Source organism: Mixophyes fleayi, chromosome 4 (assembly GCF_038048845.1).
Source record: "Mixophyes fleayi isolate aMixFle1 chromosome 4, aMixFle1.hap1, whole genome shotgun sequence".
NCBI classification, from domain to species: Eukaryota; Metazoa; Chordata; class Amphibia; order Anura; family Limnodynastidae; genus Mixophyes; species Mixophyes fleayi.
Genome location: NC_134405.1, coordinates 100,232,482 through 100,245,789, shown reverse-complemented (window position 1 = coordinate 100,245,789; position 13,308 = coordinate 100,232,482). Strand labels below are relative to the sequence as shown.

At 39.3% G+C, this 13,308-nt stretch overlaps 1 protein-coding gene across 1 annotated transcript in view; it reads right to left on the bottom strand.

Annotated features, from left to right (window-relative positions):
• Positions 1-13,145, bottom strand: part of IQGAP1 (IQ motif containing GTPase activating protein 1) — a 103,101-nt gene extending 89,956 nt beyond the window's left edge. The window contains exon 1 of the mRNA XM_075207885.1: positions 12,941-13,145. Within this exon, the coding sequence (XP_075063986.1) occupies positions 12,941-12,989 (49 nt within the window). The 5' untranslated portion in view covers positions 12,990-13,145. The remainder of the gene's footprint in view (positions 1-12,940) is intronic.
• Between the last annotated feature and the right edge of the window lie 163 nt (positions 13,146-13,308).

Sequence of the window (13,308 nt, the reverse complement as noted above, 5' to 3'; positions counted from 1 at the left end):
TTTGAAAATGGACTACAATACACAAGAGGGATTAGTATTTATTCTTAATATTCATGAAGTGGCCTCCAAGACCTTCACAGAAACTTCAAGAGCAGAGGCAGAAGAGAACTACTAGGATTCCAAGAATAAATTCATCGAATGCAGACACAATCAGATTTAACAATACTTTAAAAAAAATATTCTAATGTTCTCCTGCTCTCAACTCTATGCCCCCATTCATGTGGCCTACCCTCCCCCACCCCTCCTACACTCCTTCAGTCTTACCCCCAAACCCTTTAGACCAGGCCTATCCAACCTGCAGTCCTCCAGGTGTTTGTGAAACTACAAGCCCCAGCATGCCCTTCTAGCTATCAACTGGTTGTCTACCAGCAAAGCATGCTGGGGCTTGTAGTTTCACAACACCTGGAGGGCCGCAGGTTGGACAGGCCTGCTTTAGACCATCACTCTCCTTCCCATCCCCATATGGTTAGTAAAATCTGCATCACCAGCTCTCGTTTGTATCCATTTTTTTATATTAGTTACAGACTAAACCATTTTTCTAGACAGATGTCTTTTTCTATTGCTTTCAATAAATACTATTGGTGGTGGGGGGGGGGGGGGGGGAGAGCATATTCTAAAGATTTTAGCTCTAGTATTAGGGTGTCCTCTTGATAAGGGCTACATAATGGTGCCGAAACATTCAAATAATTTAGTGTACTGTGGGGCTCACCAGCAAAATATAGGATTGGAGAGACAAGAACAGGAAACATTTTGGGAGAGAGAGACAGAGAGAAGAAAAAAAACACGAAAAAAGAAATAAAAAAAAAAAGTAGAGACAGATAGCTTATATACTAGTCCTTATAGTATAAACAAATATTGCCAACACCTGTTTCCTAAACACCTTTTGTAATCAGCCCAATGATGTAAGCCTGGCTCAGAGATTTCCCTAACTTTTCCCGGCATTCTAGATCATTTTGCTCAGAGAGGATAGTGGAGAGATGGACTATGCAGGACTTGGACAATTATTCAGAGATACTAAACTGCAGGCTTATGGCTATGGTAAGGGGTGGTACTTTGTAAGCTCTTTTAACATGGGGAGGGGGAACCTTACGGGAGATTATTTTAACCTATAATAAAGTTGGAGCGAATAATGTGAATTTATATTAAATATTGCTGTTAATTATCTCTATGGACTATGGGTCAGCGGTCAGCCATCAAGCTTGAAAAGTTTATGAGAGCCTTTGTGATCATAAATCTTTGAAACTGCTAATTCCTCGGGCACAAAACTAGAACACGCAGACCACAAACCCAGAACAGTATGGTATATTGATTCCTATCCCCAATCTGTCCTATGTACACCAGCAAAAGCCTTCACTAAAAACCTTTTAGAAGAGAAATCTAAAGTTACTGTTTTACTACTGACTGCAATGACACATATTTCTTATTCTTACTAACACATTAATTTGAACCACCCTCCTCCCCCAAAACTTAAAAGAAGTGTGCAACAAGGAGTCACAACTAGGTCTTGCGATTGGGTGACTATGAAAAATGATGTCATGCATAGTGCCGATGGGTGAGGCCTGGAAATAGTTGCCAAAATCCATGCATTGACTAGTGAACTCCCAAGCCTGGAGCAGTTTTCTCCATTCACAGTTCTACTTAATACAGGAGGTCTGAGAGAGCCAGGAGTGTGAAGCTGAAGCAATTTAATTGGTCTTAATGCTTCCAGAGGATTCACATCCCTCAACTACTACATGTTGAAACACAGGCGGAACATTGCATAGCTGGACTCCATAGCAATACCTGGGATCCACTCTAATCTCCCAGGCCTCCATCGCTGCTATCAAAAGAGCAGAGCGGAAGCTTCTTCTAAGCATGCACGGTCATGCATAGGGGCAGGCTGGCCTGGGGGGCAGGGGGGCATCTGCCCCTTGGGCCGGTCCCATAGTGGGCTAACCTGGGCTGGGTCACCTGCATATTTTTTTATTTAAAATAGGCTGCTGAATTGAGTCTTGCCCCCCGGGCTAAAGCTTGCCAGCCCTCCCCTGGTCATGCACATGCTCCTATTGCACATGTACGGACTCAAGAGAGCAGAGCAGGGGCATTGAAGGTGGGGGGACAACCCAGTATTTCCAGACGCAGCCCTGATGTTCCTAACTTTGTGTTGAAAAGAGTAACATGATTTTTTGAATACTTTGTCTTTGCTCCAAAAGGCCTCAAATCTAAACTGACATTTTCCTAGTTAAATTACACTAATAACTAGCCTTCTTTGCTTTGTAGAAGTTTTCTCGGAAAAAGCTTTGAGGGGTCTGAGATTGCCTGTGGGGCTCTCATGGGATAGATTACTAAATCTGTAGGGTTGGAGATTTTATAAATGTCACTCATGCTGTTCAAAGCTTATAGACAATCAGCTGTATTTGATCTGCTTTGATGACTAAAGCTTATAGTGAGTGAAATTTGAATTTCATGCAGTGTTTGTGACTAAAATAGAGTTGAGCGGTTTAAAAAGAATCCCTATAGGCAAACAACTGATGACAAGTACCGTATCACAAGTACAGATTAATGGAGGAATGGCAGGTATACATGTGCAATGTATGTGTGTGCAATACATCTTTTTTAACAAGCTTACATAAGTCAACATGACCTTACATAGCTGCCCAGTCATGCATGAAACAAGCAAGTTTACAACAGAATACAAGTTTAGCTTTCCAGTGAATTAACTTTTAACAGATGCTGCGCTGAAAGCATGATATACTTCTTATTTGTTATTGTCCATTTAACATTTGCATAAATGTTCCTGTTCCCAAGGACATGAAAAATAGGAATTCTGCCTATAATTCACAAAATGTTAAGAAAATTAAGATTGTTTTCTCACACAAGGTAAGAGATTATGTCCAAACTAACCTGTCTCAGCTTCTGACACCCTCACACACCCCTCACCCCTAATGCTAAATTCACCCCTCAAATTCAGCATCTGCCTTATGCTAAATCCAGCATAGGAACACACACCTTCTATGTCTTATGCAAAATCCAATCAATGGAGACAAACCGTCTACATATTATGCCCATTATTAAAACCCAGCCCACAGACACACACACACACCTTCCGCCTTATGCTAAATCCAGCCCACAGAGACACACACAACTTCCGCTAAATCCAGCCCACAGACACACACACACACACCTTCCGCCTTATGCTAAATCCAGCCCACAGACACACACACACACCTTCCGCCTTATGCTAAATCCAGCCCACAGACACACACACACACACACACCTTCCGCCTTATGCTAAATCCAGCCCACAGACACACACACAACTTCCGCTAAATCCAGCCCACAGACACACACACACACACATCTTCCGCCTTATGCTAAATTCAGCCCACAGACACACAGCTATTACATGTTATGCAAATTCTACAGGTACACACCTACTATGTCTTAATGTGCCCACACATTGTAATTTTAGCAGCTATTTAGGTTTGTTATCCTTTAAATGACAATGGTGACCAACAAATTGCATATATGTGGCCACACAATTTATATGTGAATCCCATTTTACCTAGAGACCACTGTTAAAACTCGTCCATGCTAAAGTACACTTATTTGTAAAATCTAACCAAAGAGCCTTTGTGAAGGTCTAATTGGTGGTGCATAGCAGTATAACCTGAACCCAGCAGCTGAGTTTTCATGACACAGGACTCCACTGCCAAAGGTATATAAAATTTAATTGACTGATGTCACTGGAAACATAACTATTTTTAAGGTTCAACAAATTGAAACATTTTTTTTCTGTTTTGTTTGGACATTTACTACAGCAATTTAAGCGGCTTTGGGCAATCTGCCTCCAAAGGCGGTGTAAAGAATACGAAAGGAGGCTCCTCAGTTGAATACCACAAACTTTACACTGAGTAACAATGATATGGGTTATATTTATGTAATTTATATGTACATATGGGGCCTGAGTCATTAAGGCAAGCAAAGGAGTAAATGTTCTCTGGGACAAACCATGTTACAATGTAAGGGGTGCAAATCAGTTTATTATTTTGTACATAAGTTAAATACTGGCTGTTTTTTCATCTAGCACACAAATACTTGCTAGCTTTATTATTACATTGAAATATAAAGTTGATCTAGGACATGCCCTACCCAAACTATAAATCTGCCTCACATTTTAAATTTACCTCCCCCTCCAATACAACATGGTTTAGCCCAGGTGCAAATGTTACTCCTTTTTTATGCTTTACTCTCCTTAATGACTCAGGCCCATGGAGTATATTTTGGAGTAAGGACCAATAGGCTGCATTAAAGAATGATCCAGATATTATCCTGAGGATGCGTTTATACCTCTTGTGTTGAGTAAGCATACATCCACAAGGGGTTTCCTTCTATTTGGATTACTGAGTTTGTTCTCAAAAATACTGGTGTTTTAAGGTGGAAGATTGAGGAAAATATCTCGCATGGTGGTGGAAGTCACTCTGCATTAGAACTCTTCTGTGGCTATAGTACACTATGTTATGTTTCTCTGTTTTACTGGAATCATGAGTCCTCTTTAGGGTTGTTGGCATATGTCCAGTTATACCCATTGAAGAACACATTGCTTTGTGATCTGCTGCCTGCGTGCTGAAAAAGAAGCGCTACTGTATGTATGAATCTTTTGTATATATATCTATATTGGAATATTAGTGGATATTCTCTCATCATATTCGGCTGCATATCTTAGTGGAGCGCCCTAACAAAATTTTATTTATTTGTATTTTGGTATTAATTCTTGTTTATAAGCCATGCGGAGTCCGACAAAAATGCGATTTTCACGTTGCTTGGCGTCCCGGTGGCACACGATAAAACGGAATGCCCATCCATCCACCTGTTTAGCATCGAGATCAACACAATGGCAGGTTACTGTCGACTGCCCAGGAAAAAAATAACCAAAATTGAATCCTTGAATAGGCTCATTCTAGGCGCACGCAAATTTCCTTTACGTCAAGTCCAATCTTTGCTGGGATTCCTCAATTTTGCCCGTCGGGTTGTACCCATGAGCAAAATATTTTGTAGGAAACTGCAGCTTGCCATAACCAGGTTCATGAGACCCCACTCTAGGCTGCCGCTATCTGAGGAAGTGAAGGAGAACTGGGAGTTTGGCTCTCCTTCTTAAAATACTTTACTGGAGTGAGAATGTGGACTGCTCCAGTACAGTTCCTCTCTTTCTTTTAAAAACAGTGCCATTTCTAATGTAAAGGGGAACTAAAACCTGGGGGTAAATGTATCAATGTCCGGATTCTTCAACTCCGGCGAGATCGGCGTCTTCAGCGCTTAAATTTAAAGCGGCGCTGCCTTGTAAAGGGAATTTACAAGGCAGCGCCGCTTTAAATTTAAGCGCTGAAGACGCCGATCTCGCCGGAGTTGAAGAATCCGGACATTGATACATTTACCCCCTGATGTTGAATATGTCAGCAAATTCCTGTGCTGTTTGTGTTTACCCAAGGGGTGCTCCTAGCCATTCTGCTACCTCAGATGGCAACAGAAATGGTACCCATCTCTGTGCGAATACAAACTAGTCTAACTATTTGTATATGGGTCTATAAGGCATACATACTTTAAGACAAATATTGTTATTTTTAAGTATTTTCAGATTTACCAACAAGATTAATTGCTGTTCCCCAAATCTAATTACCAGAGACAGCTGCCTCAATAAGCACAGCCCTATAGATTGGTGCATGTTGTTACCCAGTTATGAGTTTTGATAAATTTTCTGTAATGAGTTGAAATACAGGCAGTTATTGAATGTGTGTACAAATTTACAATGCACACTTGCTACATTTACCGTATGCAATCTGTCCACACTACGCACTGACACTGGAACTATAATTATTTTGTACGTGTGTGTATACAAAAGAACAAAAACGGCCAGGTAGTGAAACTCTAAGGGCTCATGGGATCAATATGCAGTGTGAACTAGCAGTTTTATTGCAGTCACATGTAAATGGGAGGGGAGGACCACATAGAAATCCATAATTCCAAAGTCACATTAGAGTGCAGTTTTTAGAAGCTGCTTTCTCCAACTTTTGTATTCAGCGCAAGTCAAATTCACTGAGGTCAATGGTGGATACTGAAATGACAAATGGAGTGAAAATAAAGTTCACTTGTTTCCTGATTAAAATAACCAGCAGTGTGCACAGACACATGGGAAATTTACTAAGAGCTCAGTTTCACTATATGTTTGGGATTGGAGGACAACATGCAAGGCTTCCGTTACAGCGTATAGCCATACACACTTGTGGCAAACAATGCACTTCATTAAGCTAGAATCATTTTTATTTTTAATTTATTTTTTTAACAATAAAGCCTCTCTTCTATCCTAACGGGCTCATGCGGAGTTGGGTGTATGCCCATTTGGTTAGAATGAAACACCCAAATTTGTACTGTGTATGGTCAGAAAATAAAAGTGTACGTTTATGTCTGAATGCAGATTTGGTACTCGTGTTTCCTTATGCATGGAGAGACCGGATTGGGGAGGTAAGGGGCGTACAACGTAGAACGAGTACAGTAAAGGTCATTTCACATAACTAGGGCATGGAGATGCATATACACCGTTCAGTAGCAAGTGTCTGAGGGCTGGTGCAACTACACGATGAGGATTATGAGGGTGGTCAGCAGCACTAGGTATCCAATTCTGGTTGGCCGATTGAAGATTCCCTTCTTAAGTTGATGGGCGTTTCCTTCATTAATCCTGCATATATCTTATGATGTTGTGAGCTATTTTAAAAAATATTATTTGTTATTTTCATTCATACATGAGAAGGAATATTATACATACTTGTCATCTCTCCCTCAATGTCCGGGAGACTCCCAGATTTCAGGTAAGTCACCCGGACCCCCGGGCAAGTTGGACATCCTCTTGCATCTGCCCACTTCCTAGTGAAGTGGGCGGGATTAGAGATGCTATGACGCAATTCTCGGAGAATTACGTCATTTTAGCCCTGCGCACATGGCAATATGACACGTTTGCGTAATTCCATCACTGCGGCTAAAAAAACCACCATTCGCCAAGACCTGTCCCCCTCAGTCCACACACCCCACCTCCCCTCCGTCAACTCCTGGAGGAGACCATCTAAAAGTCAGCAAGTATGATATTATATCTTTAATATAAAGGTTTTTTAAACACATATACATCGACCCGTAAATGTATTCACCTCCATCATATAGGATTTCTTATTAGGATAGGTGAAAACTGTAAACCAGAGATTTTAGAAGCGTATTATATTGGCAGATGGGGCAAGGTGCTGGTATTGAATGATTCAATACCGGTCATGATAAGCACCATCTCCACAAAGGACACCAACTATACTGATGTCAATCCCTGCCTATATTGAAAACTCCAGGTCAGAATTCCCACCTATGCATATTAATCATTTAATAGCACTGCCCAGCAAAATGTTTGGTTTACAATACATTTCTCCATATTAGTTTAAAAATAAAAAAAAAGTTTATTAATTTTCATCTTGCTGGTTGCACAGAAGTTTTTTTTTAATAAATGTATATCTCTCTGTTTTTATGTAATTGTTAAGGCTTTTTCAAAGCAGACAATAGAATCGACACCAGCCAATAGCAAGCGACTGAAATTCTGCTTGCAGAGATTTGTCTAGTAAAAGTCAAGCTGCATTGTGCACAAATGTATGGGATTTTCCCCAAGCAAGTGATATTCACAAGGTAGTTTACATGGCTTTTTCCTGAAATGTGTGTGCATTAGCTAACATTACAAGCATATTTAAAATTTGAATAAGATCGTTACACATGAACTTATTTTTTAACTAATATATGTTTTTATAAACATTTTTTTAAAGAATGGTGTAGTGAAAAAAGTACTAATTCAGATCCAAAACCAGTAGTTAAAAAAAAAATACTGATATTATCAAGTTCCGACTGTGCATATATATCCAAAATTGGGGAGTCACTAATATAGCACAAGTATTCGTGAAGAAGTCAATTGAGCAGAATAAGGTATATAAATTATAATTGTTTAATAGGGACATAATAAATGTATGAAATGATGCTACTAATCAGATTAAAAACAGTTGCTAATTCTTTACAAATGTATACAACCCGCATCCTAATGCTGAATTTAAAAGGTTGTTTAAATGATGGCATAACTTCTGAGATTCTATTTTGTAAGCTTATCATGACCTGAAAAGGATTGTGGGAGTCTAAGTGTCAAGTATTGTTAAGACATATTGCACACCTGTGAATTCACTTCATTCCATTCTAGATTAATAGTTCATACTAATGACTTGAGTATAAACATGTGAGAAACCAACAGCTGTAAGTGTACCAAGATAAGTGTATACACAGAACACCTCCTATAATCCTAAGTGCTGCTAAAATGCAGACCTAATGTGGCTTGCGATTCCTACAGAGCCCAGTGCAAAAGCAAAGCTTTCATTCACATCAGGTCGTGTTCTTGGAAAACCATGAACACAAGAATAATTTTGACACACAAGCCAGAGATTTCCTTATAAGGCAGCAGGAAGTTGTGACAACACTGACAGATGACATCATGGCTTCAAAGGAGAAATAAGTTTTAACAAAACCCCATTTATAGGTTTTACAAAATTATGTTGTATATAATGATTTATTTTGCAAACTGTAACAAGTCCGCCCCCAGCCCCAAAAGTGTTGCGTCTCCCTGTAGACCTAGGTTTGTCTCTTATATTCATATATAGCAACTTTAGTGATCCCGCTTCATCAACCCAAGAGAACAACAATATATAATAATACGGCCGTCTCCAGGGTGTGTAGGCAATAAGTACACTTTAACAATGCCTTATATGAAATTAAAGTGAATTGTTAATCTTAATGAAGAGAAAGCACTTTTGTTAAATGCAGGATGCAAAAAACTCAAATAAATCAGACAGTGATTCATTTGTATTATTCTGAGTTTCATTCTAAATTACAGAGTACATTAAAGTGTTGTTTTCATTATTCTGCTTGTGTGAACATGATTTGCAGTGTTGCCATCTTGTGTAATTGTTAACTATATTTTGCTAACATATTGTACAATAATCCTATTATTAAGGTACCTGTCACAACAGAGGTTAGCAGGAAGTAATGCATTTTAAAGAAACTTTTTACCCATTACTTTTTTTTAAAAAATACACAAAAAAAACAAATACACTATCAGATTTTTTATTATTATTATTATTATTATTATTATTATCATCTTTCTGCCCGTGGAATTGTGTGCAAATAATCATTTGAGACAAATGGGTAATATCGTGGTAAAATAAATGAAAAATAATCATCTGTGAATCTTTTACTGTGGATGTTTACCATCTGAACCACTGAATTATCTATTTTTATAGTAAAGAATCATTCATCAATCCCCTGTAACGTAGCTGGCCCATTTGAATTTTCATCAGTAAATATTTAGTGTTTATTTATTATAGAGTTTGTCATTTCACCATCTTTTTCAACTCATCCACCCCTTCAGTTATTTGTCGTTTTATTCCTGGCTTTGTTTGTTTTTTCCTGTTCACTGGTGTATCTAAAGAACATATTGCCATTGGTTTTTTTTACTGAGCAATTTTTATTGGATGCATTTCATGTGACTAATCACACACGACCATGTGACTACAAATTTCTAGTGAAACCTAACATAAGAAACATCATCATGGCTACCAGTAACCAAAAATCCAAGACTTAATCGACGCAAGTAGGATTCCCATATCAGGCACTTAAAAATGACAAATAAGAAACATATATACAGTATGTTACCTAATTGCACTGAAAGTGATTCAAATGCATGTTGTATATTTGCAGTTGTTGCTGGATGGGAATTTGATCTAATCACAAACCAGCATACTCATTTCTTATGTGTCCACTTTAAACCCTGACTTTATATTTTAGGTTCAGTTCCACTTTGAGGGTGGTTTCCTGTTTGCATCATACAAGAGGGAGTGATCTTAATTTTTAAGTTGTTCTCTGTGAGATGAACATTTGGCGACAAGAACTGAACATTTGAAACGTTTACTTCTGCCAGCAAATGATGTTAAGGAACAGTTCTGATACTCAGCCAAATGCCTAAAAACTAGGACATCAACAGTACACTGTATATAGTGTCCTCTATTAATGTAGTATAGTTGGCAATGTACATTTATACATTTTCTATATTGTGTAGAGCCGCTTTTATAACCTGGTAATGCCACCGATGTAGATTTTCCGGATAAATTAACATAGCTGGGATAATTAATGGCTCAATATATTACTAGAACACCCATTTTCCAGATGGAATCAAACAGGTATTCCCTGAAAACCTGCACAGTTCCAGCCAAAGCCCTTAGTACTTAGTGCAAGTATTATAATTCTATGTATATAGCCCCAAAGTAATCCCTAGTGCTGGATAAATAAAAACCTCTGGTACATGAGATATAGTACTTTGTCTGTTCAGCAATGAAACAAATAGCTACTATAATAAGTGAATACATCTCATAAGTGTGTCGCTCTGTATATGTTGCAAATACTATTGCTGCATATTTTTAACACAGGACTTCCTGAGGACAAGCAATCCACTGTACCGAACACACAACCTGCTGGTTTTTTGTTTTAGAACCTAGGGTACTATATAAATCTAATTACCTTCATACAGTCTCTGATTAGATCTCAACTCCAAGTTACACTATAATTTCACATGTCGGATGTAGTTGTAGTTAGAGGTGGAAGAGAAAATCAAAAAATGTCTTAGTGGCCATTGTAAATATTAATTACAGCTGTAGGATATCCTGTGTATAAGCCATCATGTGCAAGATGTAGTAAGGGAAGGGTCTGTTCATGAGGCTGGATGCTACTGAAAGTATAGCAGTAATAGCATTGGGAGCAGAAGCATCCAGTCGAAAACAATGGCCTCATGATCCATAATACAGCAGAAAATAGGTATGCATTAAAATGTGACATCCCTGAGGCACTTGCTGCTAGTGCATTGATCATTTGCATTTTCATGAATAAGCCCACAACAAAGATGTCTCCACTGTCAGTAGGCAACAGATGCAATTTAGGGGCCACAACAGGCATTGCTACGAAAAATTATTTTTATGGCATCCAAAAACATGGAAATGATGCCCCTCCCACTGCATTATATCCAAATTTCCAGACTGATGCTATACAAAACTGAAGTGTAACACATATGCAGTAGGCTGCATACAAACCCAATACAAAACTGGCACAAAAGGAAAAGGGAGCCAGCTAATAAGAGATGTATTAAACGATTAGTGAACCACAGGTTAAACTGAGAGAAGACCCATAATGTAGATGTCTTAGCCTACGGAATGACTGTATTAGGGGTGGCAAGGGAGATATTTACTACCCAATTTGTTTCCCTTGCACTCTAATAGATTGCGTGTTTTTGGTTCTAAGATAATTAGCAATCTTTTCTGGCACCTTAATTGTTCCTGCACTAAAACAGAATTCTGTGTCATTCTTGGAATTTGTGTAATCAAATTGAGAAAGAAGGCCCGGCTTCAAAGCCATCTATAACATGAATCATACATTTCACACTATCCCAACACTTGTGACCACTAGAAAACTGTGTTTTGCATCTATCAGCAGGGCTGTGTAGCCATATTCACCAACTCAGCCTGTACAGTCTGGGTGTGACTATAATCCGGTTTCATCATCTCCCTTGCATTCTTAAATACTTCAGCACTTCACTATTGCCCAACAAGCTATATTTTATCAACCTCAGGTAAGAACAAGGGGTGTTTATCACCATTCATTCTTTTAGAGGCAGGCTTCAGTTGCCAGCTCAAGTTACAGATGGATCAACAGCTGGGCCCTAAGGCTCAGTGGATCTCAATGGAATTCTTCATGCTGGACACACAGGGAAATGGTTCTGTTTTCTTCACATATTCACTGTATGTATGTAAAAATTCCACACACACTATATCTCAAAAACACACCTAAGCACCTATATTGTATTTATTGTGGTATACATGTGTTTACTATATATAATAATGTGTTAGAACTGGGACTGTGGGCCCCTACTAAATTTAACTACATTTCACTCTCTAGCTCAATTTTGTCTAGAACAATTATATATTTTGTACAAAACTGGAAGTAGCTGCAGAAAATGTTGATACTTCACCTATAGAAGAGCTGACAATGTTTGTCCTCTATATAAACACACTTTATAAACACAGTTCATTCTACCCAGAGTTGAAAAGCAGAATGCATCAACATTCCTAAACAGATTCCCCTGTTATATCTACAGAATAGTTCAGCTGAGGAATTGAGAAATGTCAATCCTTGGACACAAGCAAGAACTTTAAAATAATTGGGGAGGAAGCTTATCTGTAAAATGTCAAATAACACACAAAGTTGACATTTATAATGAACATGTAGTTTATTGGAAAGATATATTTGTATCATGATGCACAATACACCCGAGGCAACCTATGTCTCTACACCTCTTGTGTAACTGCAAATCCCAGGATGTCCTGACAGCCTATAGCTATTAGGGCATGCTGTGGCTTGTAGTTCAAAAAAAGCTGGAGATGCTTAGGGTGAGACCTCCAGCAATGCATGGAAACAGTCTTCTTTTACCTTTAATAAAGTTTTGAAGCTTGACAAGTACATGGATAGCACCCATCAGCCCCAAGGAAACAGAATATAAAATATAGTTGCATTTACGTTTGCAGTTGACTCAGGATGCAAAGCACAGCCTCCCTCCCTACACCACACACTGACACTTCCCCCGCAGGGAGAACTCCGTGGCAGGAAACGCCTGTAGCAGCTTCTACTCCCCACTCTCCTCATCCACAGCTCATTACAGCCCGAACCTTAGAACCCAGCCCAACCTAGAGATCGCACAACACACCCCGCACACACAACTTTGCAATGTCATCTATAAAATAAATGCAGAGAGCTGCACGGGTTGATTGCAATCTGCTGGATGAAAGCTATAACTTACAGCCATAGTGAGGACGGAGCAGTCCGTCCACATCATCCGAGGTGGACATGGTTCTTCAGATGGCTTCGGGGTCCGATCTGGACCGGTTCGGTTCCACCCAATGGAAAGGAGGGGAGGGAAAGTGAGAGTGGGGGCAGTGAGGACGCGGACACGCTGATACAACTTCAGAAGAGGTAAAGGAGACTCCTCGGTGCCTGAGAGAGAGCACAGGGTGTGTCCGCCCGCCCCTTCATCATTTACCCTATAAGAGAGCAGGCTCACACAGGCTCTTTCCAAAATGAGAAACTGTCACACGTTGCCTGGCGCAATCTGCAGCTAAAGTATTTAGAAGTGAAGGAAACTCTGAGCGGTGCGGTGTACCCGGCTAT